The sequence below is a fragment of the Paroedura picta genome, chromosome 16 (genome assembly GCF_049243985.1).
Source record: "Paroedura picta isolate Pp20150507F chromosome 16, Ppicta_v3.0, whole genome shotgun sequence".
NCBI lineage: Eukaryota > Metazoa > Chordata > Lepidosauria > Squamata > Gekkonidae > Paroedura > Paroedura picta.
Window position 1 is genome coordinate 25,668,925 of NC_135384.1, and position 27,432 is coordinate 25,696,356.

General features: G+C 51.4%; 1 protein-coding gene across 1 annotated transcript; it reads right to left on the minus strand.

Annotated features, from left to right (window-relative positions):
- Window positions 1-5,164: 5,164 nt before the first annotated feature.
- On the minus strand, window positions 5,165-27,058 carry FTSJ3 (FtsJ RNA 2'-O-methyltransferase 3). The gene is made up of 21 exons (XM_077313875.1): window positions 26,859-27,058; window positions 25,714-25,819; window positions 24,776-24,822; window positions 24,489-24,568; window positions 23,536-23,635; window positions 22,678-22,872; window positions 21,743-21,858; window positions 20,413-20,517; window positions 20,147-20,247; window positions 19,824-19,904; window positions 19,261-19,416; window positions 18,605-18,740; window positions 18,037-18,236; window positions 17,818-17,935; window positions 17,571-17,664; window positions 16,622-16,781; window positions 13,333-13,415; window positions 13,120-13,222; window positions 10,502-10,685; window positions 9,983-10,077; window positions 5,165-6,879 (listed from the first exon to the last, which is right to left on the minus strand). The coding sequence occupies exons 1-21, from the start codon at window positions 26,923-26,925 to the stop codon at window positions 6,684-6,686; spliced, it is 2,523 nt and encodes an 840-aa protein (XP_077169990.1). The 5' UTR covers window positions 26,926-27,058; the 3' UTR covers window positions 5,165-6,683.
- Window positions 27,059-27,432: the final 374 nt, after the last annotated feature.

Sequence of the window (27,432 nt, forward strand, 5' to 3'; positions counted from 1 at the left end):
ACCAAAGAAGGGTCTGCAAATGGTGCTCTTCCGGCCAAGCATATGATTGAGGCCGGTGTAAACACATAGAAACACCAAAGCAATCCCTTCTGGACTCTCTTCCTCCCCAACACCAGAGACCAGAGCCTGAATTTGAAACTCAAAGCAGAAACATAATTTAGAGCAAGCCCTGCCTGCTCCTTAGAAGGCCAGATCCTGAAGATGAAACTCAAATACTTTGGCCACCTCATGAGAAGGAAGGACTCCCTGGAGAAGAGCCTATTGCTGGGAGCAACCGAGGGCAAAAGAAGAAGGGGACGACAGAGAATGAGGTGGCTGGATGGAGTCACTGAAGCAGTCGGTGCAAATTTAAATGGACTCCGGGGAATGGTAGAGCACAGGAAGGCCTGGAGGATCATTGTCCATGGGGTCGCGATGGGTCGGACACGACTTCGCACATAACAACAACAATATATACATATATTTATATATATCCGGGGTAGTCAAACTGCGGCCCTCCAGATGTCCATGGACTACAATTCCCAGGATCCCCTGCCAGCGTTCGCTGGCAGGGGCTCCTGGGAATTGTAGTCCATGGACATCTGGAGGGCCGCAGTTTGACTACCCCGGATATATATATATATGAAATTAGTTTCTAAACCAGCTTTTCTCAACTTTTTTTAAATCATTGAGATTAACATTTGTCAGGCTTCGAGAAACCTCAGAAGTGGCACGATCGTGCAGAATATGGTGGGGAAGCAGAGCTGTGGACACACCCACCCGGGGCCCCTCCCCTTCCCACCCCCTCCAGGCCCATCCTTGGCCATTTTGGGAGGAGGTGGGGGTGGGGCAGGTCGCTATGCCCATACCCGGTCAAAATCACCCAATAAAGACTTAAATAATTTTTTAAAAATATATAAAAATAAACTTCCACCGAAATGGAAAAAAACCCAGGATTTTGGGAAACCGTGGCTGAAGCGGCCTATTCTTTGTTGGTTGAATTTTAAAAGCATGCGTATACGGGCTTTTCTGTTGTGAACCGCCCCGTGCCTGTCATCAGAGAGGGACGATCTACAAGCCTCGAAATAAATAAATTAAATAAGTCCAGCTCCTGAAAAGTCTGGCCCTGTGATTAAGGGTGCTGCACCCTCAGGATATCGCTCATTTCCTAAGTAGATGGCCCTATCTGAACATCAAGCCAGCTTCCCTCCCTGTCAACTGGCATGCAATTAAAGTTGGCTCCTGTTATGGGGAGATGCCGACTGAGCAAGGAGCAAGCACTGCCAGAGGCCCGCTGTGTCTGAACAGAGGCCCGCTGTGTCCTTAGGTAACCGGAAGACTGAGATGAGCCAATGGCTGGTAGCGTCCTTGAGGGAATCGCTCACTGTACCTCTTCGGCCTCTGGCAGGAGCTGTTGGGACACGTGGCCTAGAAAAAGCAAATTGACCTTGTGTTAAGCCTTAACACCCGCTCACCTATCCCTCTGGGAATGGCAGGCTTCAATCCGCGTGTGCCAGTGGGCATCCGGTTCGTGCCAACCTGGCTTTATCGTGCCTCCTGACTGGCCTGTTGAAAGCGGTTGGCACGGGCTTACCTACAGAACACCTCATGGCTGAAGGTGGTGGGACTTGCACAATCCGCTTGCTGTCGATCTGGGACACATCAGCGCTACGGAGGTGTGCACACGTGATTTCGCTTGGGGTACTGATGGTCGGGCTTGTCCTTTAATCTTCCCTATGAACGGAGCTTAGATTGTGGACCCTGTCTTTGCTTTCCAATTTGTAGACGCCTTTTGCTTTCAGCTCAGCTACAATGGAGGTCTCGGGGATTGGGTAGCCCAGGGATTTTTATTATTATTATTATTATTATTATTATTATTATTATTATTATTATTATTATTATTGGATTTCTAAGCCGCCGCTCCCCTGAGGCTCGCGTCTGGTGACAACAATAAAAACCCCATAAAACCCCTAATACATAAAAACACCTAAAAACAATCCCCAACCCTCCCCACCTGATGGCAGCGGAACTATCCAGGAAACCAGGAGTCCCTGCTGATGTAGAGGGGGGGCCCGATCTATAAAGGGGATGGGCCAGCCTCAACCATAAGCCTGGCGGAAGAGCTCCGTTTTGCAGGCCCTGCGGAAGGATGGCAAATCCTGCAGGGCCCGCAGCTCCTCCGGGAGCTCATTCCACCAGGCGGGGGCCAGGACCGAAAAGGCCCTGGCCAAGGCCAGATGCGTCTCCCGGGGCCGAGGAAGTAAAGTAAATTAGTCCTCACCAAGCATAATGCCCTGGGGGGGGGGGGCATAAGGATTCCCAACCAGGGTTCCGTAAGAGCTCCCAAGGGGTTGCACAGCCTCTCTCAGAGGTTTGGATGGCCCCTGACAGCACTAGATGTCCCGGAGCCCCCTTCCCCTGTCGCTCTACTGACCTAGTCTCCATTTCGGCAATGGTAAATGATCGATCGATCGATTGGCTGGTTTCTGCTCCCAGTTCTCGGCAGGAGCGTGTCCCTACTTCTGGGTCCCTCAAAAGCGAAGAAATATTTCAGGGGGTCCTTCGTGGACAAGAGGTTGGGAAAGGTTGGCCGAGCCCCTTGCCCGTGGGATCCTCCCTGCCAAATTTCAAACGCAGAGCAGAAACCGTCCCCATATTATAGGCAAGTCCTGTCTGCATAATGGGGCACAGAGAGACGAACGTAAACTTGTCTCTTCCCTGACATCCACAGACTGGGACATCGGCTCGGATCAAAACGGGGAAAAAAGGGCATTTCAAATGAAGGAGGCCAAACCTCACACCTTCCCCACCTGTGACACCACTGTCCTCAGGGTCTGTGCCGGGCCTTTGCTGATGAAAATGCTCTAAGGGGGCAGGTGTTGCGTCCCTCACCCATCCCAGCTGGTTATTCCCACATGCACCCAAACAGGAGCATCTTTTCATTCACGTCGCATTTGGATTGATGGTTGTTGTTCTCTCCAGCTGGGATTCAAGGTGGTGCAATTCTCCCTCCCTCCTTCACAACAACCCTGTGACGTAGACCAGGCTGGGAGTTAGGGCCGGGCCCAACGCCACCCGGCCAGCTTCCGCGGTAGAAGTGGGCACTTGAATCCAGGTCTCCTGGGATCCTACTTCAAAAGCCTTCCCTGCCACCCTACGCCCTAGTTGGACGTAGAGTAGCGGCAGGTACAGAGAGGCCCTGGCTTTGGGGAAGGCTGGTGCTCACCACTCATCTTGCATTCCTCCTTATCGAGGGATCTCATCTGACCTGGCTCCGGTTTTGCTTTCACAAGGAAGCCCTTGACACTGACTCATTCCCACCCACGCATGATCTGAAGCAAGCACGCCTGCATTATTGTTATTCCATATTAATCACCCCTCTCTGCAGCCAGGCTTGGGGTGGTGTACAACTTATATTTCTACAACCAGAAAATAAATAAAAACAATAGCAGCAAAAACTACCCCAATGTTCTGTCTCAGTATATATGGGGGACATGGGGTGTCTGACGGGGAGAGGGGGGCATACAGTTTGTCTGTGCTTCCTGGGCTCAGCCGAATGGCTGGTGGAATGGAGCCATTTCACAGGCCCTGTTAAACGTTGATAGTTAAGAAGAAGAAGAGCTATTTCTTCTATGCTGCTTTTCTCTGCCCAAAGGAGTCTCAAAGCGGCTTCCAATCGCCTTCCCTTTCCTCTCCCCACCACAGACACCCTGTGAGGTGGGTGAGGCTGAGACAGCCCTGATATTACTGAAGAAGAAGAGTTGGTTCTTAGATGCCGCTTTTCTCTACCCAAAGGAGTCTCAAAGCGGCTTACAATCGACTTCCCTTTCCTCTCCCCACCACAAACACCCTGTGAGGGAGGTGAGGCTGAAAGAGCCCTGACATTACTGAAGAAGAGTTGGTTCTTATAGGCCACTTTTCTCTACCCAAAGGAGTCTCAAAGTGGCTTACACTCGCCTTTCCTTTCCTCTCCCCACAACAGACACCCCATGAGGGAGGTGGGGCTGAGACAGCCCAGTCAATGCCCATCAGCCTATTTGCATGTGTAGAGCTTCCGAATTTGTGCTGGTTTTCTCAACCAGGGTTTTGGGAAACTCTGAGATTTCTTGACAGCCTTGGAAGGGCTTCCCGGATGGGTGGATTAACATTATAGATTTTTAATGTTTTAGACATTTACCGTGTGATATGACCATACATGGTCATGTTGACCCCCCTCCAAAAAAAATGGCCAGTGATGGGCCTGGAGGAGGTGGGAAGGGGAGGGGCCTCGGGTGGGCATGTCCACAGCTCTGCTTCTCAATCATATTCTGCACAATTGTGCCACTTCTGGGGTTTCTCAAAGCTTGAGAAACCTTTAGGGGGTTTCTCAACAGTAAGAGAGTTCGGAAAGGCTGCCTTAACAACTTACCTGCCCGTTTTGAAGAAGTGAATGGCCATCTTCCATTATTAGGGAAAAGACCGACCGACTTTATGCAGACGACACTGTGATCTTCTCTAAAACGTACGAGGGCCTGACCTGCTGCCATCAGCCACTCGTTGATTACTGCGGTAAAAAAACAGCTGAAAATTAGGACAAAACTAAGATTGTGGTTTTATTGGTGGGCAAATGGACACCACACAGAACAGGTAAATCACCTGAAATATTTAGGCATTGACTTCAGTAATAACAGCAAGTGGACAAATTGCATTTTCCTTGTCAGCTCGGGATTCTGAAGGGTTCCCGTCAGCCTCTTCCTACATGTATCTTACTTGTGTAAAAAAGATTTCCGGGACTTCCTGGCTTTTTTAGCTGGGTTTTGTCATCAAAAAGGCAATAAAACCCCACCGTCCATTCATAAAGTGCACAGCACAAAAATAATTCAGCATCCATATGGAATTCCGTCGAGCATGTTGGAATATCTTCCCCTCAAATACAACTTGGGGAAGATTTCTGCATATCCCCCTCCCTGTTTTCATGGTTGTAATGTCCCTGATATGCTGTTTCTTATACTCCTGGAATGTCCCAGTTTTGCAGTTCCACTTCCCTTTACCCAATTACACGAAGAAACTGAAATTTTCCTGGGCAGGTGAGAAACACTGGATAACTTGCAGTAAGGTGACAAGGAGCCGACATTTATTGAAAGAGTAGCCAAGGTTTTGTCAGCTATTTTAAGAGACAAATCCATCTTTTTTTCTTTTTTGGGAGGACACGGCCTTTATTTAAGAGCCCAGTACGTTCTGTTCATTGATTTCCTTTATGCCAATGAAGGTACTCTGAATAGGAGGAAGCAGGCAAGTTCATGGCCAGGTTTGTGAGGTCACAGAGCTTGCTGGGATTAAATAACATGGCTGTTATTGGGAACAAGACTGGTTGGCAAAAGATCTGATCCAGCAAGGTGATTCAGTCACCTGGTTCTCCAACGGCCAAGAACACACAGACCTAGGGAAATCTGGACACATTTTGCTCAAGGTTTACAGGTAAGAACTGAAGTCATGTGACACTTCATTCACTCATCTTATCCTTCAGAGTCAAGCTCTATTTCGCAGACTAGGGGGCCAAGCCTGTTGCATTCAGGAATACAATGAGCACTGCATTGGGGTTGGGGGGGGTGGGTGGAAGAACTCTGTGGATGGCTTCTCCCTCCTTCCAGGACCTAGAAAGGCTGCAGGCAGCTGTTAGGGAATTCACCTACAGGGGCAGCTCTCACGCGGCAGGGATCTGCAGCCTCCGAGCCTCAGAGGGAAGTGGAAGGAGGAGGGGTGGAGGGCGGAAGGCTATTGGCTGGCTGCTGGACAGACAGGCAAGCCGGTTGGAGGAGGAGGCACTCAGGGGTGGGACAGCCACCCTGAGTGGGTGTTAACCGCTGAGTAGCACTTAAGCCATGAGACCTCCTCCTAGGCCTTACCAGAAATATATAGTGGAACAGATTACAGGCAACCCTTCCCATCCTCTCCCCTGTCAACTGTCAACTGATCCCAAGATTTTATAAAATATTGAGAACACATCTCTGTAGAGCTAGAAACTGGTCTTTAATTAAAATAGGGAGTTAAAACCAGAGCTTTTAAAAGGTGCCGTTTTGTCCGAACCTGATCGCATTAAATCTTGGGAGCTAAGTAAGGCAGCATTTGGATGGCAGATCTTTGAGAAATACCAGGGTCATGACACGGAAACAAGGAATGAGAAGCCACCTCTGCCCTCTTGCCCCGAAAATCCCACAGGTTCACCATCGGTCGGCTGTGACTTGACGGCAAAAGACCAAAACGAACCTTGCTCACCCAAGAATCATGTTTTCGTTTGTGACGCACAGTGAAGGACTTACGCACAAACCTCTATGAGATCTTCCCTCGCAGAGTCGCCCACCAGCCTGCTCGGCCTCGTTCTGAACCATCAGGGAAACAAGAGCTCATACAGAAGATACAGAGAGTCAGATATAGCTTATGTGGGGAACAAAACCAAACCAAGCCCATTTAATGACCAAAGAGCAAAACTCCCAAAGGGAAGGCACTTGAGAAGAGGTCAAACTCTGCCACATTGACACAACCTGCCACCCCTTCAACTGATCCAAGTGCCAAACCAGTCACAGGCGTGGATTTCGTGTCAGGGACGAGTTCTTTCACTGGCAAAGTCCAGGGAGTTCCGCCAGAACATTCCGGAATGTTCTTTCAACGTTTCGATGCCTCTGAGGCTGGCGGGAGAGGCTCTTGCAGTGTCCCGCAACAGGCCTTCACTTCTGCTGCCGGCGCTTTGGCTTCTGTTCTTTCTTCTTCTGGGCCCTCATGTCCTTCTTGAGACGGCTGTCGACCACCTTGAACTCGCCTTTCACTCCTGCAGGGCGCCGGACCTTCCGGCCGGCGCCTTTCTTGGCCACGACGTAGGTTACCTTCCGCTTTTCCTTGCCTAATCCTGCCTTCTTGTAGAGGCTGCGGGTATTGGGGGAAGAAAGAAACAGGCATAAGGGAATTTTCTCCTCAGAAACGATATTCAACTCTCACCCCTAAGGAAGGCACAGGAGTCCTGGTTACCGTGATAATTCAGCAAACCATGTGAACTATCATGGGAATTGTAGTCCATGGACATCTGGAGGACCACAGGTTGACTACCCCTGTCCTAGAGAACACACAATGTTCCTTTTTTAGGCCTTCATTAGAAACCACGTTCGCTGCAGGGCTTGGTCAAAAAAGAGCTCAGCTGCAAACCTTTCAATTCTGGTCAATGCTCTATTTCCACGCTCAGCCAAATAATTTATTAACTCATCTACTGGGTGATCCTAAAAAGAAATTACACAAGAAATTACAGAAAACTGGCCTGAACATTACAACTCAAGATGACATAGTCATTTTAAAACTATTAAGTCAAAGACACCCAATTATTGGGATTCTCTAGTCTATGGTACTTCCCACAGGAGAGCCCTCCTCCTTTATACAACCCCTAGGCAGCTTACCAAAGACAGTTGGGATTTATAATTTTAGAAAAAGAAGAAGAAGAAGCAAGATTCAAACCAGGCTCGCCAGATTAGAAGTCTGCACTCCTAACCACTACACCAAGCTGTAGGAATTCACCCTGAGAGAGAAGCTTCACTGGGGTAGGCTTGAGAGAGAGAATTATGAGACCTAGAAGAGAACTTTCACAAATGATTCCCCATAGTGGTAGATCATGGAAACTTCAGTCCTTGCTTAGGTGCCATACACCCTTCAGAAATCATCTTTTACAGCTTCTGGTAGCTCTCCCCTAGGCCCCGTGGTCAGTTAAGGTTTCAAGCACACCCTTTCTTTCAAGGGAAAGTTGGTGTCAGGGGAGGCCTGTTCATAGCTTTGGTTGTCAGTTTCAGCAAGGGAAATATTTGTTTCTGTTCACCATTTTCCTCAACAAAGAGATTTCTTTCCCTTGGATCTGCTTACTGGAAACTCAACAGGGTCGTGACAACACAAAGGGTGACACCTCCCAGAATAATTTTTGAAGCACCTCCTTTTCCAGTGAGATGGAGGAAAGCCAGGACTGGCTGTGTGTTATGGCATCAGGGAACACAATCGCAGGTTCACTGGTCCACCATCTGCTACAATAAGTACCCTCAAGCTCTGACATACTGTTTGTCCAAAAAAACTAAAAATGTATCTAATGGATCCTAGAGCATAAAATGTCATGGCTATAGGTGATGAAAAGGATGTGGGGAAGCAAACATTTCCTAGGAAACTACTTATCTTAAATAGGATAGGATTAATTAGGGTTGCTGATAAAGCAACTTCCTACAGCAGCCTTTGAACAGCGGTCTAAATTAAAAAGGGTGCGTGCCACTTGCTCAAGAGCCTCCTAGCCAGCTGGGCCTATCTGCTTATCACCGCCTGCACACCTCACAGCTGGCTATTGCAAATGCATCGTCTTAATTTGCAGCTTGAAAGCTGACTCACGCATGCCAAGCGGACGCACCAGGAGGGCTCTGCAGCATCCCGGAGGGGAAAGAAAGGGAGGTTTGAAATGGGGCAGCCGAGATGGAAGGAGGAAGGGAGAACCATCAAGGCAAAGAAAGGAATCGGCTGAGATTAAGGAAGAAGACAGAACAGATGTGTGTGGTCCAAACGGACAGCGTAGCGGAAGGAGGTTACGGTTGGAGCAAAGAAAGACAAGCCATTTCTCGAAGACGCGGAGCAGTTAGTGCAATGTTTTTTTCTCCAGCCCACGGTTCCCCAATGTGGTGCCCGTGGGCACCTGCTAAGACCTTTCCTGGTGCTCACCAAAGTGTTTGCACCAAATGGGTGGAGCCAGCTGGGCCTTCCGAAGACCTGATTGGCTGCAGACATGTCCTGGAATGCTGCGTTGGCGGCAGCTGCCGCCGCAGCCCAGAAAACGTCGCCGTGTGATGGAAGGTGCGTAACAACAACAAATTTGTTCTTTACAGCTTGTCCTTCCCGGTTGTCTCCGGGTGGGTAACCAGAAGGCTTAGGGCGAGTCAGCAAGCTACACGGATAAACTGTTATTAAATGTCCCGGAGGGAAAAATCTATTCATCACATTCGATTATTAAGCCGCCCACATTATTAAATCTTATAAATGCAACTCCATTTCACTGGGGTGGCTGGGTGTTGCTGGATGCTGCTTTGGTGTTTCGTAAGCTGCAGCAGCCATTTTATGGCCGGCCCAGCCTCGGGTGGCAGCTCTTTTTTGGCTGCGTTTTGTGGCTCTGCCTGTCAGGTTGGGTCGGCGTGCCAAAGGTCCCTGCAGGCTCAAAACGTTTGAGGACCTCTCCTCCGGCCCGTCTCCTCTCAACCCCTGAGGATCTCTCCCTCAAGAATAACATCGCTCGGCTCAAGATTTTCCAAGCACAGACTTCAGGGGTTGCGTTCGCTGCCTTTATAAGTATAAATCTGAACTTCATACATTATTTAGGCTCATTTGTGAGATCGAGATCAGGGGTAGTCAACCTGCGGTCCTCCAGATGTTCATGCACTACAATTCCTATGAGCCCCTGCCAACAAACGCTGGCAGGGGCTCATGGGAATTGTAGTGCATGAACATCTGGAGGACCACACGTTGACTACCCCTGATCCAGACATAACATCCCACGGCCTTCCTGAGTAATGCAGCCCTCAAATAAAGCCTTCTGCCGTAAGTATGTCAAGTGTCACGAGGAAGGAACCCTGTCTTCCGAATTGAACAGCCCTGTGCCTGAGGTCACAGGAGGACACGCAATTATGTTTACTGATGATGATGCTCTCCCGCATCTCCCAAGGCGCCCTTTCTGAGCTGACTATGTCGTTAGGAAGGCAACCTGGCATCTGAAAGTTAACGCATGCTTTTGCTGGGGAAATTCGGCTTCGGAAAGTGGGAGCGAGGCACGTTGCCTGGCGTGCCGAGATCTGAACTGGGGAGGAGGGATTGCGAGGGAGCTAAGCTTGTAGCTTTGGTCATCAGTTACAGCAAGGAAAACCCTCGGCTTTTGTTTGCCGTTATCAATCCCGAGATTTCTCCCGCTTTTCTCAGGTCAACTTACTGAGCTCCTTACCTTCCCCAATGAAGCCAAAAGACCCACCTGCGCAGCTGGGCAGCCTTTTCCCGCTCTGAGATGTCCACGGTGTTCACCACGGACTCTGCCTTTTTCTTCAACTGCTCCATTTTTTTAAGCATCTGTGGACAGGAGACAGAGGGCTCAGTGCAACGGAAGACACCCCCAGGAGAGAGGGAGAGGTGGGTGCACACAGGGAGAGGGGGCTGGGGTTCAATGGCAGGACACCTCCTTGGCGTGCAGAAGGCCCTGGGTCCAATCCCCAGCATCTCCAGTTAAAAGGACCCGGTCGAAGGTGATGGGAAAGACCCCTGGCCTGCGACCCAGGGAAAGCTGTAACCAGGCTGAGCAGACAATAACCAACCTCAACCTCAATGGACTGCCAGTATGACTCAGCATCGGTGATCCTGCACTGACTGAGGGGTTGGGCTAGATGGCCTTTATGGCCCCCCCTTGCAGTTCTATGACGTGGAATGGAATGCTGGAAAAATTCCATACGCTTCCCACAGCCGGGGGGGGGGGGGGGGCTGGACGCAAGCCACTTACCCGGCGCTTCTTCCGGGCCTTGGCTTCGGCCACTTTCTTGATGGGCCGGGCATTGATCTCCCGCCAGCGCTGGCGGTACTCCTCCGCTGCCTGCCGGTCCACAGGCATGGGCTTCCGCCGGAACTGCTGCTCATTCTGCACAAACCACTCGGGGAGCTCACCTTCCTCCTCGTTAAACGCGTATCTGGAGGGGGAAGGGGGCAGGGGAAACAAGTACTCCGGTCAGGACAGCCTCTCTCCTGCTTCTGATGCAGAAGCACACCATCCCCACCCCCCAAAATTAAAATTGAGAAGCTGACCTGATTCTTGTACACAAAGAACAATGGTTGAGTCTTAGCACTCCTAACGGGAAGGGGGCGAGCTCAGAGATGCAATTCATTCCAGAGGCTTAATACGGAACACTGAGGGGCTATAACCTGGCCGTGTTCCTGCAACGGGAGTCCAAGGGACCGCCTCTCTGAGTACGTCTCCCAAAGAGCACTCTGCTCAGCCAATCCCAATTTTCTGAGGGTCCCTGGCCCCAAAACACCGTGACAGGCTTCAGCGAGGGCCAGCAGAGATCCGGGCCCTATCGGAGCCGTCAAAACCCGAAAAGGCCTGCCTAATGGCGCTCTTTCAGCAGGCATGCGGTCGCTCTTCCGCCAAGGACACCAAAATGCCCCCCTTCTCCCTCTCCCTCTGAATCCTGGGGAAATGGGTTAAACTGCAACTATTCTGACACCAGGGTCTTTGGAGGGAGTGGCAATGCATTCTTTAATGAGGGATTTTATTCAACCTGGAAATGATTTTTAATATTTCAAGGCATACCTGTGTGTGGGTCATTAAATGACGTTAGCTGCCCCTGATTGTCATTAGAGAGGGGCGGCCTGGAAATCTAGCAAGCGCTACTCTGAACCAAAGCTTGTGGGAAGGAGCCCTGGGGTGGGAACAGGTGATGATTCAGAGAAGCAACAGGCAGCCTCCTCTAGCAATAAGCACCTAGGTCAGGGGTAGTCAAACTGCGGCCCTCCAGATGTCCATGGACTCCAATTCCCAGAAGCCCCTGCCAGCATTCGCTGGCAGGGGCTTCTGGGAATTGTAGTCCATAGACATCTGGAGGGCCACAGTTTGACTTCCCCTGACCCAGGGGTTGCAGAAGCAGCTGCTGGGACTGCTTCTCACAGTGTCCAATCTGGCTACGATGACTGATTTGGTTTCGTTATTTACAGGACGACTTCCTCGCCGGGAGACAAGGCAGACGACACAGAGTGAAGTCAGCGCAAAAGATAAGACGCATCATGTAGTAAACAATGAAATAGGATTTGGGGCGCAGAGCCAAAAAATTAGGGTTCTTTTGCCCATCCCAATGAATCACACAGAGAAAAACCTTCTTATATTTTTACTGCAGAAGAAATATTGACCCAGGGGAGTTCCCAAATCAGCGTGGAGAACAATGCAATTGCATTCAGTTCAATAACTTCCCATCGGAGGCGGGGAAAGGTGGTGCCCTTAGGGGTCAAGCCAATAACTTTGGGTCTCCACCCCTCTTGGACATGCCACGGGACCACCCTGTGTCAGGATCAGCCCCTCTGCTCTCTGACATGATCTGTGTTTGACCAAAGAGACTCCATGTCGGTTTGATGTGTGTTGTTCGAAGAACCTTTTGTAACCCTTTTACAACCCTGAAGTATCTCACATTGCTTTGTGTATCCTTTTATGCTGTGTCTCTTTCTTGCAAATGCTGCTCTGCGTGTTGTTATCTGAAAGGGAAGGTGCCTGTCGCCCAAGGCCAGATGGGCAAGGGACTGTCTTGCCAGGAAGCCCAGGATGGCACCTGTGAGAGGGGGGTAATTCTACCCTGGGAAAGAGGGGGCATTTGGGTGGGAAGGATGCATTGAGAACTGCTTGCTTGCCATGTATCGATTAGCCTATTAGGGAAGAGTGGCTTATAAATCTAATCTTTTAAATAAATCAGACTACTAATAACAGCCTGTACAGGAAACCGAGTCCCGTCCTGAAAATTCTACCCTGATGCAATCGAAATGACCTGCCAAGGAAGTAGAATTCGGCATGGTCAAACCATCGGCGGCTTTGCCAAATCACGGGGCAGGGTGAGAACTTGCGCAAGGTGCAGGAAGCACCAGGAGATCTCGCCAAGCGCTTTGGGCACATCGGCAAGGCCACTGTCAAAATCGTAAGGGCTGGAAAGCTTGTGGGGGGAGGGGGAGGAGGCGTTGTGTGCTTCAAAAAAAAAAAAGACAGACAGACAGAAGGCAGAGAGACAGACAAGACTCAAATGTAACTTTCCCCAGATTCGCCTCCTGACGCTCCACATTGTGCCACTTCTGCATAACCACAAGCCACAGCTGGATGTGGTACCCCCCCCTGTCTTTCACGTTGACCAGGGGTAGTCAACCTGTGGTCCTTCCAGATGTTCGTGGACTACAATTCCCATGAGTCCCTGCCAGCAAGAGGACCACAGGTTGACTACCCGATGTTGACAATGACTTCTGCGGCCAGCTCCCGTATCACCAGCCCCCCCCCCCAGAAGGCCCTTGCAATTTTTGTCTCAGCCCAACCAATTTATGAAGGACCTTTCCGGACTCGCCCCCCGCCTCCCCCGCCCCTCCGGACGTTACCTGTTGAAAGAACCGTCGATCAGATCCCTCTTGGCCTTGCGAGAGGCAGCAATGGCCGCCCCCAGCGCCAGCCCCTCGGCGTCCAGCACCCGAGCTCGCTTCACTGGGGAAAGAGAACGAAGCTGCAGGCGGCTCCCAGGCTGAAGGGGGCAAAGGTTATGGGGGTTGGGGTTGGGGGGGTAGGACACGCCCGTTTCTTCTCTTCCAGCTCACCTGGGTCTTCGATGGGCACCACCTCGATCCCGCCTGCCTCGGCCAAGGGACGCTTTGCTCCCCCCCTTGACGCTGGCGGCACCCTGAAGGGGGAAGCAGAAGGGAGTTACGGGACGGATCGCTTCCCCTGTGGCTTCACAGAGCTCAAAGGGCACGCTGGATGGAGAAGACCCCGTGTGTGAACAGGGCAGGCAGGAACAACAACTACCTGAAGGAGTCCCAAGGTGGCTTACGATCGCCTTCCTTTCCTGTCCCCACAACAGGCACCCTGGGAGGTAAGGCAGGGTCGGAGAGAGCTCTGAGAGAACTGTGAGAGCAGGACCGTGACTAGCCCAAGGTCACCTAGTTGGCTGCATGCGGAGGAACGGGGAATCAAATCCGGCTCTCCAGAGAAGAGGCTGCCACTCTTAACCATGACACCACGCAGACTCCCCACCTTTCTAAAAACACTCAGGAGGAGCCAGGAAAAGATGTTAATGGGTGCCCTGGTGCCCACAGGCAGGCTGTTGGGGTCCCCTGGTCTATAGGCCAACTATTGCCCTACGCTGACCTCCAAGAACAGCCATCTGCAGTGTTTTTCTTACATGTGATATATTTTGCCAAGTGATTCCATCTGCAAAGTAACCTCTCCCCCTCAATTTTTATAAGAATCGTCAGCTCAAGACTTGGGGCAGGATTCAAGGCAGCATGGAGGGGGGGGGGGGAGGCGTACAACCAGGGAGGCCGAAAGGAAGGGGAAGACCGGGGGGGGGGGGGTGCCATCCACACAACAGCCTTGCGGAGTAGACTGAGATAGAGCGTTCGTCTATCTGGAGCAGCAGAAAAGAGCAAAATTGGCATGGTGGGACAAGAGGCAGAACTGAACTGAGAAACCCTGGGAGAGAAACCAATTTATATACCATCATGAACAATGGATCTTCACGCCATTCGTTTCGGTTTAATTTTATGGCTGGGGGGGGGACGGGACTGTATTAAAGGGTCGCAGCATTAGGAAGGTTGAGAGCCACTGCTCTACGAAGCAAGAGGGGGTTTCCCAAGGAGAGAGATGCTCGGAGGTGCTTGGCCACCCCTGCCTTGGTAGCTTCCCATCCTAGGCCTGACCCTGTTTTACAAGGTTGTGACTCCGGGCCTCCCCCGGCTAAGTCACAGGCATCTCGCCCGATTTCTCCACCTGGGCCAGCCGGGAAAAGGCCGAGGCTCACTTCCAGATGCAGGACTGGCTGCCGCCGACACTTCAGAGGGTGTTGGGAGACACACCCACAGGTAGGGAACATCTGCTTTCCGCCCACTCTCAAAATTCCTCAAAGTCCTCGAGAGGTACCACGAGGGCAGGCACAACTGGGTCTGGCATTTATTCATTTGTATAATAATTTGCACACCGCCCTCCCCCAAGGGCTCAGGGTGGTTTACCGCAGTGGAATACAACTCAATTTGTTCACCACCGAGAATCCCCTGAAACACCCTTCAGGCTTTGAGGAGCCCTGTCGGTATGATCAGGCAGAATATGGTCGGGAAGCAGAGCTGCAGACACGCCCATCCCTGCCCATTTGGGGAGGGGCCAAAACGCTTAACCCCCCCCCCCTTTAAAAAGAGATGCAAAATTCATTCCCTCCCACCCGTCCGGGAAACCCTTACGGGGTCGTGAAGAAGGCCCAGGGTTTCCCAAAGCCCTGGCTGAGAAAGCCTGGAATAAACATTGAAAATTATTTTTAAAAACAGTATGTTAAAAGAACTCATATCGGAAAGCCCGGGGGTTTCCGCCCTTTCTCACACATAGGGGGAAATAAAGGGCTGTCCTGCAGTAACTCTATGGTGGTTAGAGGTGTTCTTTCTGTACTCCTATGGGTGTGTCTGTACATGCGCAAGGAGGCTGGTTCTCCTCGATCTTCTATTTCCATCCCAGAGTCATTCCCACGCTGTTCGGCCAAGCGCTACCTGAACCTCAAAAGCTACCTGAACCTCAAAAGCCCGTTCTTGGTGCTTGACAGTGTGGCTTCCGGTGCCTCTCCCCAACACCCCTTGTGCTGTGGTTCTGAGGCAGAGAGCAAGAGTAAAGCTTCCTGGGAGACGATCCCGGAAGTGGCTACAGAGCTATAATGGCTGGACTGTCAGTCTAAGATCTCAGAGACCCGTTTTCGAAACCCTACTCTGCCAAGAGAGCTCGCCGGGGTGACCTTGGGCCGGTCCCACACGCTCGGCCCTGGGCTAGTACGGACGGCTGGTCTATAAATTCAATAATAATAATTAACCTACCTCGCAAGGGCGTTGTTGTGAGCGGAGGGGGCGGAAAGGACAGTATCGTAAGCCGTTTTGCAAGCCGTATCGCAGCCTGTATCAGGCCGGTGCTCTCGCAGCTGACTCAGGATCAGGTTCAAGGGTTTGGTGCTAAGCTTCAAAGCCCTTAACAATCCGGGGCTCTCATATTTATGGGACGGCTTCTTCTGCTATACCTCCCCCCCCCCCCGCCCAAGAACACTAAGATCCAGTGATCAGATCCTCAACCCCAAAGAAACAAATCTGGCTTCGATCAGAGGCAGGGCCCTGAAAAAGGCCCTGGCTCCGGCTGTGGGGCCTCAACCAAATTCCACGGGGCCCCAGACCTACAGCTGAAGCCCGGAAATGAACCCCGAGACGGCCACGCGCCGTCCGTGATACCTCAAACCACCCAACGCAAATTGAGAGGTTTCACATGGGGGCGGTTTAATAATACAATAATTAATACATCTCCATTTCAAACATTTAATAGCGGCTTATCAATGTCACCGTAGGACTGCCTCGGCCTCCTTACCCGCCCTGAGTCAACCGGAAAGGACGGGCTATAAAAATAATTATTGTAATATTATTAAAGGTAAAGGTATCCCCTGTGCAAGCACCGGGTCATGTCTGACCCTTGGGGTGACGCCCTCCAGCGTTTTCCTGGCAGACTCAATAAGGAGTGGTTTGCCAGGGCCTTCCCCAGTCATGACCGCTTACCCCCCAGCAAGCTGGGTACTCATTTGACCGACCTCGGAAGGATGGAAGGCTGAGTCAACCTGGAGCCGGCTGCTGGGATTGAACTCCCAGCCTCATGGGCAGAACTTTCAGACTGCATGTCTGCTGCCTTACCACTCTGAGCCACAAGAGGCTCTATATTATTATCCCAGAGCAGAAGTCACGTTTAGCATGCTCCAGAAGGCCCCCTGCTGAGGAACGCATTCCCAACAATCAAAATCAAGTCAGCCCCCCCCATCCTGCAGCCTCAAGCGCACAAATGATACACCCAGGACCCTTCGTTGCAGGATTACTTCACCTCTCCTCCTCACTGTCGCTGCTGCTCTCCTCTCCGTCAGAGTCTTTGGCTTCCAACGCCGCTTGGGTCCCTCCCAAATCTTGGCCTTCGCCGAGGGTCGACTCCGGCACAGCCTCCTGCTTGGGTGCTCGCTTTGGCTTCTTTTCCACCGTTCGAGAAACTAGGCGAGAGAAGGCCATGGGTCAAGCGAGGGACCTCCCCTGCCTCAAGAGGAGGAAGAGGATGAAGAGGACGAGTTGGGCTTTATACCCTGCTTTCCACTACCCAAAGGAGTCCCCAAAATGTCTTCCTTTCCTGTCCCCACAACAGACCCCCTGGGAGGGAGGCGGGTCTGAGAGCTCTGGGAGAACTGCCCGGTCAGAACAGCTCTGACAGGACTGTCAGGAGCCTGGTGGCTGCATGTGGAGGGACAGGGAATCAAACTCAGCTTGCCAGTTCAAATCTGGATTTGGTCAAGAGGTCTTAGAAAATTATCTCTTCTTTAAAGGGAAGAAAGACAGGTCTGTTGGTGGCACAATAGGGAAATGCCAGCAGAAATTTTACTAGCGATACAACGATGCCACCCAGTGGCCAGGGTAAGAATTACAACTAAAAAGTAAATATTCAGAAAATTAATTTTAACCTGTGATAATCGTTAAGAGAAATTGGACAGTGTGTACACGTCAGGCTAATTATAGAAAATGCTGCTTATTTCTTTTGGATGAGCTAGATGGGTGGAACAGATGTATAATACAGAATAAATTAAATAAATAAGATAAAGAAGAGAGGACATACTTGCCCAAAGACTACAAAACCTCCTGATCAAATAACCTTATTTGCTTTTCCTTTACAAACATCGCCAGCCCCCTTGGATAACCAAGAGGGCCCGGGGTAGCTCTATTTCCTCCCCTCCCCGTATATATTCATCTCCATCGCTAGGCTCCACATTTCCCGGGAGCAAAGGGCTTACCAGCAGTGGGAGCCGCTGGGCTCTGGGCCAACATCTGGGCCTGTGCGATTTCCAGATCTTCATCACCATCGTCAATGATCCCAGCAAAAGCTTCCTGAGTATCAGGAAAGGAAAACACACACAGAGACAAAAAAAGGGTCAACACAGAGTTGGAACCGTCCCCTCCAGGATGTGCAGCATCAATCCCCCCCCCCCTTGCAGGCTTCTCAATTGCATGCTCATTTGGGGAAGGGGAAAAGGCACTCACCTTCCCAAACCACAGGTGGGCCTGGTGCTTCTCTTGTTCCTCCTTGTCCTCCAGAGGCACCAGCAGGGGGTTCCCGGCCTCTGCGCCCTCCTCTTCCTCCTCCTCTTCCTCTGCAGCCCTACAATGAATCATCAGGGCTCAAGAGAAGCACAGAGCCCATCCCGCACCCCTCCACAGAAGCTGCTCAGCCTCACCGCCGTCTCCCCTCATCTTACGTACCTCGCAGGGGCACAAGCCTCCCGCAGACGGTTCGCCCGCTCTTCAACCTCGGCCAGCTCCTCGTCGTCCAGCTCGCTGGCCAGAGAGACGTCGTCCCCAGATTCGTCCCCCTCTGACAGGGACAGGTCGTCTGGGCCCGCAGCAGATGCCACAAAAGAGTCTGCGGCCGCCATGTCACCCTGGGCCACCTCGTGGAGGAGCTGGAATTTGGAAAAGGGCAACGTGGATGCGTGACAGAAGAGGAAAATTGGGTTTTATATCCCGCTTTTCACTGCCCAAAGGAGTCTCAAAGCGGCTGACAATCCCCTTCCCTTCCTCTCCACACAACAGGCACCCTGTGAGGGAGGCGGGGCTGAGAGAGCTCTGGCAGAACTGCCCTGTGAGAGAACAGCTCTGAAAGGACTGGGGGAGCACAGAATCAAACACAGCTCTCCAGATTAGAGGCCACTGCACCAAGCTGGCTCTTGGTATGATACGTTCCACTGGATTTCTCTACGGGAATTGTATCCACACACACACACCCAACACCATCTGAATGCACATTTGCTGCTGGCTCCTCGGTCCTCACCTGACTTTTCCCAATGGCCCGGAGGGAAAACATCCCCGTGTTGCCGTCATCCGCGACGGAAACGCCCGGGAGGTCCATCTTGAGCTCGACGCGCTCTCGCTGCTTCCGTCGCTCGCGTAGGATTTTCCGTTTTTTCCTGGGGACGGAACCAAAGGAGGGTTAACTGCAGCCAGATGCCATAAGGCCCCCACCCCCTTGAGGGGTGCAGAAGAGAGTGAAGAGCATGATCCAAGCCCTATGAAGATAGGTTGAGGGACTTGGGAATGATCAGCCTGGAGAAAAGGAGGCTGAGAGGGGACATGATAGCCCTCTTTAAGCATTTGAAAGGTTGTCACTTGGAGGAGGGCAGGATGCTGTTTCTGTTGGCTGCAGAGGAGAGGACACGCAGTAATGGGTTTAAACTACATGTGCAATGCAACTGGCTTTATTATCAAGAAATATTTTTTCACAGTCATAGTTCAGCAGTGGAAGAGGCTGCCTAAGGAGGTGGGGAGCTCCCCCTCACTGGCGGTCTTCAAGCAGCAGCTAGACAGATGCTTCTCCTGGATGCTGGAGGCTGACCCTGCATGGAGCAGGGGGCGGGACTAGAAGGCCTGTGTGGCCCCCTTCAAATCCATGATCCTAACCCTCCCCTCTGGACTCCCCCCCAAACTTACCGCTTGAGTTCTGCCATCTCCTGGGCCTTGAGTTCAGCCAGCTGCATCTCCAGCTGCTCCTCCTCTGCTTTTTCGTCTTGCTCCTCAGCGGCGCCCTGCGGCTCCGGACCGGCTCGCCCAGACTGCGCCTCTTCCTCTTCTTCGCCGGAGCTCAAGCTGACAAGGGGGAGAAGGGACCTTGGAAATCCAGGCCGTTTCCTCCCTCTCTGGGGAGGGGGCTGTCGCTCCGATCACACAGAGAATGTGCTTTCCATGCAGGAGGAATTTCCTACTCAAGGAACTTGGGTAGCAGCAGCTGGCACAGATCCGCACCCAAGACCTTGCAAAGCTACGGCCGGTCAACAGTGAACAGCCAAGATAGTGCAGCCAAAGGGAGGGGGGGGGGAATCATCCTCCCCAAGGATCAAATAAAAGAAGAAGAGTTGGTTCTTATAGGCCGCTTTTCTCTACCCAAAGGAGTCTCAAAGAGGCTCACAGTCGCCTTCCCTTTCCTCTCCCCACAACAAATACCCACCCCCACAAGGGAAACCCCCACCCCAAGGCAGAGCCTTGGCCCCTCTTACTCGATATTCATTTCCTTGGCTTGTTCTTTCAGCTTCTTGGCAAGGAACCGCCTGAGCTTGGCCCTCCAGTTCAACAGAGCCCTGGGAAGAGAAGAAGACAGTTAGGCTCTGACGGTCTCCTCTCCCCATCTAAGCAGACTCCCAACACAAGGCCTCCGGCCGGAAAGTATTGCTGAGCCCCACTGGCAGTGGACAGTGGCCACGAGGCTTCCACCAGCTTGTTCCACCGGGGCTGGCAAAGCGCCTTCTGGGCTGACACGATCCCGCCTACCGGCTCTTATGTTCTCTCTGCACACACGGAAAGGGTGAAATCAGCCCCATACCGGAGCTCCTTGCGGCCCAGAACGCGGATATCCTGGCAGCACTGCCGCAGCTCCTCGGTGGTTGCACTGTGGTGTTGCAGCTCTTCCTTGTCGATGACAATCTAGGCCGGGAGGAGAGCAGAGGAAACGGTCTGATCCCTCCTTCTATCCGTGTGACGTCCCCTCCCTCCAAGCTGTCCCCATGCCGAACAAGGCTGCCGTCCGGCAGTTTCCGAAGCTCAGGCCCAGCTCACGGAACGCCTCCTGCCCTGCTCCTCTGCCCTCACCTCGCTGGCCTTGGACAAGAAGTCCACGGGGTTGGAGGCCTTGAGGAAGTCTGTCAGCGTGCAGCGGCTGTAGAGGACCGTTGCGCCGTCTTCGTAGCCCTCCGCCTGTCGGGAGGGAAGAGAGGCACGGTGAGGAAGAAGATGCCCAGAAAGTCCTCAAACACTTTTCTCCTCGCGTTTCAAATTTCAAAAGCTTTCACCTTGCTGACTTCGCTACCACCTGGACACGAACCTAAATCACCCAATAATCCAGACACCTGTTCATGCAGCCAGTTTCTTAAGATCAAGACTCAGATCTTGGCGGTTGTAGGCAAAAAGCACAACCATTTTTTTAAAAATCATAAAATATTGAGGGAAGCTGACAAAAATTACAAGCCTTTTTTTTCATAGAATCATAGAGTTGGAAGGTGCCATACAGGCCATCTAGTCCAACCCCCTGCTCAATGCATAGAGTCATAGAATCATAGAATCATAGAGTTGGAAGGGGCCATACAGGCCATCTAGTCCAACCCCCTGCTCAACGCAGAATCATAGAATCATAGAGTTGGAAGGTGCCATACAGGCCATCTAGTCCAACCCCCTGCTCAATGCAGAGTCATAGAATCATAGAATCATAGAGTTGGAAAGTGCCATACAGGCCATCTAGTCCAACCCCCTGCTCAATGCCTAGAATCATAGAATCATAGAACCATAGAGTTGGAAGGGGCCATACAGGCCATCTAGTCCAACCCCCTGCTCAACGCAGGATCAGCCCTAAGCATCCTAAAGCATCCAAGAAAAGTGTGTATCCAACACTTAATTTAATTTCTATCCTGCGTTCCCCTCTTGGAGAGCCAGAGCCAATTTTCATATTGTTTCCCGCTCCTCTTCCACTCAATCCTCACAAGCAGCCATGTTGTGAAGGTAAGTTAGGCTGAGAGATTGCGATGGGCCCACGGTCACTTGGCGGACTTCCAGGGCTAAGGGAGGGATTCAAACCCAATCGACATAGCCCTGCAGGGGTGACCAAACACTGGCTCTCCAGCTGTCTGGGAACTACAATTCCCATGAGCCCCTGCTAACATGGGGCCTGCAGGGGCTCATGGGAATTGTAGTTCCCGGAAATCTGGACAGCCATAGGTTGGCCACTCCAGTTCCAAACCAAACAAACAGAACTGGACATTTGAGAAATCTTATATTATCTTTTACTGCTAGGACCAGAACAGCATGTCCCTTTTGAATAGGTTTATCCTCTAGTGACTGTATCTAAGCCTCCATATGTGCAAAACCCTCATTCCCCACACGTTTAACAGCTGCCCTACACTGGATCTCTGCAAAATCACGCACTGACCTTGGGTTTCTTCTGCGACACCAGCTCACTCACAGACTTGGCCTGCACCTCCACTTCCTTGAAAGCGAACTTGGGGTCAAAGAACTTGCTGTCGATTTTTTCGGGAGCTAAGTAGCCTGCGGAGGACAGACGGGAGAAGGTCGTTAAGAGCAAGACCGGCTGAGACACGTGAGAAATGGAGGCCCATTCAGACCTGGTCCTAGCAACTCACTAACGTCCAGTTACATCTTGTGAAAACTTCAGGTGCTTTTTTTTCCTTGTTGGCATGACAGGGGTTTCAGAGCTCCAGGTGCTGACTTGTTGATGCTAAGTGGGCCGAAGCATGACCAGGGCCCAGATGGGATGCAATTGGGACTAGCTCCCCTCCCCAATCTGTTAGATATGGAAATAACAAATGCAGCATATACCTAAGGCAAGCTTTCTCGAAACCCTGGGGCTTCTTGACAGCCCTGGAACGGTTTCCCGAATGGGTGAGAGATAATTGTTTTCTGTATTTTGTCAATTTGTTAAACATTTATCCAGGGCTATGATCATATATGGCCACATCAACCCCGCCCCCCAAATGGCCAGCAATGGGCTTAGAGGGGGTGGGAAGGGGAGGGACCCTGGGTGGGGGTGTCCACAGCTCTGCTTCCCAACCCTATTCTGCATGATTTTGCCACTTCTGGGGTTTCTGGAAGTCTGAAGAATGTTTCAGGGGTTTCTCAAGGATGAAAGGCTGTCTGAAGGCAACACCTTGCAATTTTAATAATTAAACCCCCCTGCAAGGGGGAAAGAATCCTTAGCATTTTCCATCTCAAACTCCAGAATCTGGAATGTTTTTTTTTTTGTAATCCACCTCAAGTCTCAGCAAGAAAGGTGGACTACAAAGACACGGACAAACAACACCTGATCTTTCACAGGCAAGCCACCCTCGACCCTTCCCGCCCACTCACCCTGGCAGACCACGAAGATTTCCGCCGACTCGTTGCGCGAGGCCTGTGGCTTCGTGGCTTGCACCTTGCGGAACAGCTGCTGGAAGATCCAGAGGAGGGGCTGGTAGTCGCGGGAGCGGAAAACCTTGCTGATGAACCAGCCGCCCTTGGAGAGGAAATCGCAGGCCAGCTTGAGCGCCGACAAGGTAAGGCTGGCTGCGGGGAGGAGGACAGAGGAGCAGGGAGTCAGCGGATGCCAAGGGAAAGGCAACAGGGATGGCTGGTATGCGCACACGCACACACACACACACACACACGCAGTACCCATTTCATGTTTTTCCATCTCCGAGGCACCTCCCTACACAAAACAGGGCGTTTCGAACTCTGTATGTGGCCTTAATCAAGGAGGTCCTCCCCATCTGTAATAATGACGCTGCCTACCTCACAGGGCTGTTGTAATGTTTACAGAATGGTAAAGTGAAGTGCCCTGAAGGCCCCAAAAGGCCACATTAGCGCTAGGCACCATTATTTCGCGAAAAAGTGCTACGAGCCATGTGCCACCCTCGAACTAGTAGGTGGCTCCCTAAAAATACTGGTTAAAAAAAATCCATTTAGGTGGGAGTACTCAGGGTTGATATATGTATTTCTGCAATCAAGGACGAATGGACCCTTTGCAAACTGGGAGAAAAACAGAGATTCATAGAATCGTAAGAGTGGGAAGGGGCTGCAAGCTTAGCAATTTCTCTAGGGGGGAAATTCAGCAAGCCAGAAATGGAAACCGTACAGCTCATGCTAACTGTCCAATGTCAGGGAGAAAAATTACCCCTTCCACACCACACACCCGCAAGCCACTGGTGGAATGGGCCACAGGTCCCATACCTTGAGAAAAGGCGTCGTGCACCCAGCTGGCTCCCACGTTGGGGGCCCCGTCGTTGAGCACCACATCCACCTTCCATGTCTTCAGCTCTTTGCGCAGGGCCTGCAGGCAAGAAAGAGAGACACATCTTGAGGGCAGGCCACCCTCTCCATCCAGTGGAGCTCAAGACACCTGTGGGCCAAGGCCAGAATATCTCCCTGCCCAGGGCAAAGTCATTCAGGGCAGGAACCGGGGAGAGAAGATTCCAGCTCTGTTGGACTAGATGGCCTGTATGGCCCCTTCCAACTCTATGATTCCAAATCTGTAACAAGAACAGGTGAGAGGGACAGCCATCCCGCTAGCATGGAGGCGAGAGGAGGACGTTCTAAGATCCATTGTGCCTTATGGCCCCGAAAGGAGCCTATCGTTATACAAATACAAGAAAAAAGGGTTGTTTTTTTTTACATCTGGCAAAGAGAAACTAAAATCCTGGCAAGATATTAGAGGTGAAGGAGACAACATTATACAGCTGCTCTATTACCAGCCAGTTTCAAGGTTAAAGAAGATCATTAATATGGAAGGCGGAGTGCAAAGAGATGACTGAGTTTGAACCGCTGATGGCAAAAGGAAGAGATCACGTGATGATGTATATACAAGTTATTACTTCAGTTTGAAACAGAAGGACAAGTGGGGAAAAAGCATGGTTAAATGGATGCAGAATTTTAGAGCACAAATACCAGTGCACCAATGGGAACACATTTGGGAAAAAGAAATTAAGTTCTCAGTAAGTCAGATGTTAAGAGAAAATATATACACACATATATATATTTCCAGATGGTACATTACCCCCAAAAATATTGAGAACACAGATTGAAAACTATAAAGGAAAATGTTGGAAATGTCCGGGTGGAACTTCTTACCATATGTGGTGGACTTGTAAAGAAGGAAAAAATTTGGAAGGAAAGAGATCTGTTACCTGGCGACACTTTTCCGTAGTGATGTCTTCCTGCAGAGTGACCACATTGGGGATGGGCTTGATGGGAACCAGGTCAACCCCTGAAAGGAGGGAAGAGGGGAGATGTGAAAAGACAGGAGATTGGGGGGAAGGGGGATGACCAGTATGAGAACAGGGAAGGGGAGGGGGATGACCAGTATTAAAACAGCATGTTGACCCATCCTCCCTTCCCAAAATGGCCACTGATGGGCCTGGATGGGATGGGGAGGGGCCTTGGATGGGCATGTCCACAGCTAAAAGTTACTCACCAACAATCAGACTGGAGATCGGCATGAACTTGGAAGCCACCTGGAGCCTGTGGGAAGCAGAACCAGAATCAACACCAGCCTCAGAAGACAGGCAAGGGATGCAGGCAAAATACCTTCTTGGTGTAGGGAGTGGGGCCCCAGGGCTCAGTACAGGGTCTGGTACTTTTCAACATTTTATCTAATGATCTTGACAAGGGGGTGGAGGGACTGCTCACTAAATTTGCAGACAACACCTAGTAGGGAGGAGTATCAAACACCCCAGAAGACAGAGATAAACCTTTGCCCAACTGACTTCAGAAGCCAAGAAGGATTAGCCCGGCTTAGTAGTCAGATGGGAAACTGCCAAGAAATACCAGGGTTATGACACAGAGGCAGAGAATGGAAAACTTTCAATGAGATCTGAACTGGCTGACAAAGTGGGCCCATGAGACCAAGATGCAATTCAATGAGCAGAAGGGCAGAGTTCTACATCTGGGCCACACAAATGAGTCTTGGTAAAGCGACCATCCTCCTGCCCAGTAGAATGCTACTCCCACTGGTCAGGGATTAAGGGCAGGTGATAATCCAACTAAAGTGATCCCCGGTCACTTTTGGCCACCTGCCAATTATGGATCCCTGATCTTGTATCAAAGAGTTTCTCAAGTGAGGATAGGTTTGTTGAAACTCCAAGCTCCCCGAGCCCTGCAGCTGGAAACAGCACCTGGTCCCACAGTTACTGCCTTCAGGGTGCACCAAGACTGTTGTGCCCCTTTAAAATGAAGCAGGAGCCCAGCACCACCAAAAAGACTAACCAGTTTAATCCAGCATGGGTTTGTGTGAGTCAACGGCACATCTGTCATTATCTCCCTGCTACTGGGCAGCTGTTTTATTTTGCTGGAACAGATCCCCGTGGCTACCCCTCAAAAGCATCCTCCATTCTCCCCACCCTTCTCACTGACCATCCTCCAGGAGCAGCACAGAGGTCCAAGAGAGCCCGCGACTTTGGGAGGAACTGGAATTTGCGGTTTAGCTGGATGAGCTTGAAAGACGAACGGGAGCGGAACCCTAGAGAAAGAGATGTTCAGTGTTAAGCTTCAAAAGAATAACTGAACCCAAAGCTAGGAAGAAGAGTTGGGTTTTGTACTCTGCTTTTCACTACCCAGAGGAGTCTCAAAGCAGTTTACAATCAGCTTCCCTTCCTCTCCCCACAACAGACACCCTGGGAGGTAGGTGGGGCTGAGAGAGCTCTGGCAGAATTGCTCTTGGAGGACAGCTCTAGCAGAACTGTGACTGACCCCAGATCACCCAGCTGGCTGCGTGTGGAGGAACAGGGAATGTAACCTGTCTCTCCAGATTAGAGGCCTCCACTCTTAGCCATGACACCAAGGGCCCAGGTCGTGGTTCTCTTAACCTAGCCGTTCCCGAACAGCATGCCCCAGAAGCACTTGTATACAACAAGACTGAAAGCAGGACTTCAAAATTAATCCACCATACTGGATGTACACACCCACCTAGACCCTGTGCAGCATTTATTTCCCCCAATCCCCAACCTGAGCAGTTAACATTGTTCTGAAGGGACCCACTGGGATTTGGTGATGCCTCTCAAAGCATGGAGCGGTTCCAGAAGCGTCATCTTGACATGCAAAGCACAGCCCCAACACTCAGCTCAAACAACCCACTTCTGACCCAGAGATGAAGTCCAGCTCGCCTGGGCTCCCCATACAGGGCCACAAAGATGTGATGGGACATTGCACAGGATTTGTGGAGGGCGTTTTGTGAGTGTTTTAATACATCCCAGGGCTTCTGAATTAGTGCTTTCTCACTTCCTTCTTGAATTTTTAAACTCGCTGGCTATCATCATAATAAATACAATAACAAATGCATAAATAATAAATAAGATAAACAAACCATTTGTCTATCTCACACCACCGTTAATATGCTTTAGTTAATTCAAGGAGCAACTTTCTGTATTCTTCATTTAATCCTTTTATTGGGGGGGGGGGGAGATTAAACCCTCTTCCCTTGGCCCCAGCCTTGCTATGAAGCAGCAGCAACCCAGGGCAGCCTCCCCAAACATGGCAACCGAACCGGGGACCCCCCTCACCGGTCTCCTTGGCCAGGTGGTAGAACTTGTCCTTTCGGCTCTTTCCCACTTTGCCCTTCTTCCCCATCGCGCACGGGAAGCCGCCGCCTCTAAGCCCGAGCAGGAAAAGTACAGCCCGCACCGACCGCACACGTGCGCCAAACGCGATCTGTCCCTTGCCGCGACTCGTAGCCTAAGTGCGCACGCGCGCAAAGCTTCCCTCCACCATCTTGAGTGTGGCAGAAACAGAACCGCTTGCCCGGAACATTCCTTTTTCTCTCTCGAGTCAGAGAGGAGCCGTGCTTTCTCGAACGGCTTCCTCCCGATTCCGAGCAGCTCGTGCTTTGAGCTGAGGCAACTCTTTTGAAGGCCCTCCGCTGGCTAGAAAGGCCAAGACCTTACCAAGATGGCGCCCGCGGGCGGCCGACTCTTTCTGGGAGTTTTCGTCGCGTGAAAAGGCCCTCCATGAGGGAGGCGGGACAAAGAGACCAAACCATTGAATCACGTGGTATTCACTTCCGGTGGCCGTTCCGCGTGTCTGGAAGCCCTTCCTGGGGAGTGCAGGAGGGGCGGATGGGGCTGAAGGAGCCGCTAC

Excerpts from the sequence above, each read along its gene's own strand:
- FTSJ3 (XM_077313875.1), bottom strand. The coding sequence starts at position 26,925 with ATGGGGAAGAAGGGCAAAGTGGGAAAGAGCCGAAAGGACAAGTTCTAC. Across the intron at positions 23,636-24,488 it reads CTACGGAAAAGTGTCGCCAG|GCCCTGCGCAAAGAGCTGAA; the intron begins GTAACAGATCTC and ends TCTTGCCTGCAG. Across the intron at positions 17,936-18,036 it reads GAGGCTTGTGCCCCTGCGAG|GGCTGCAGAGGAAGAGGAGG; the intron begins GTACGTAAGATG and ends GATTCATTGTAG.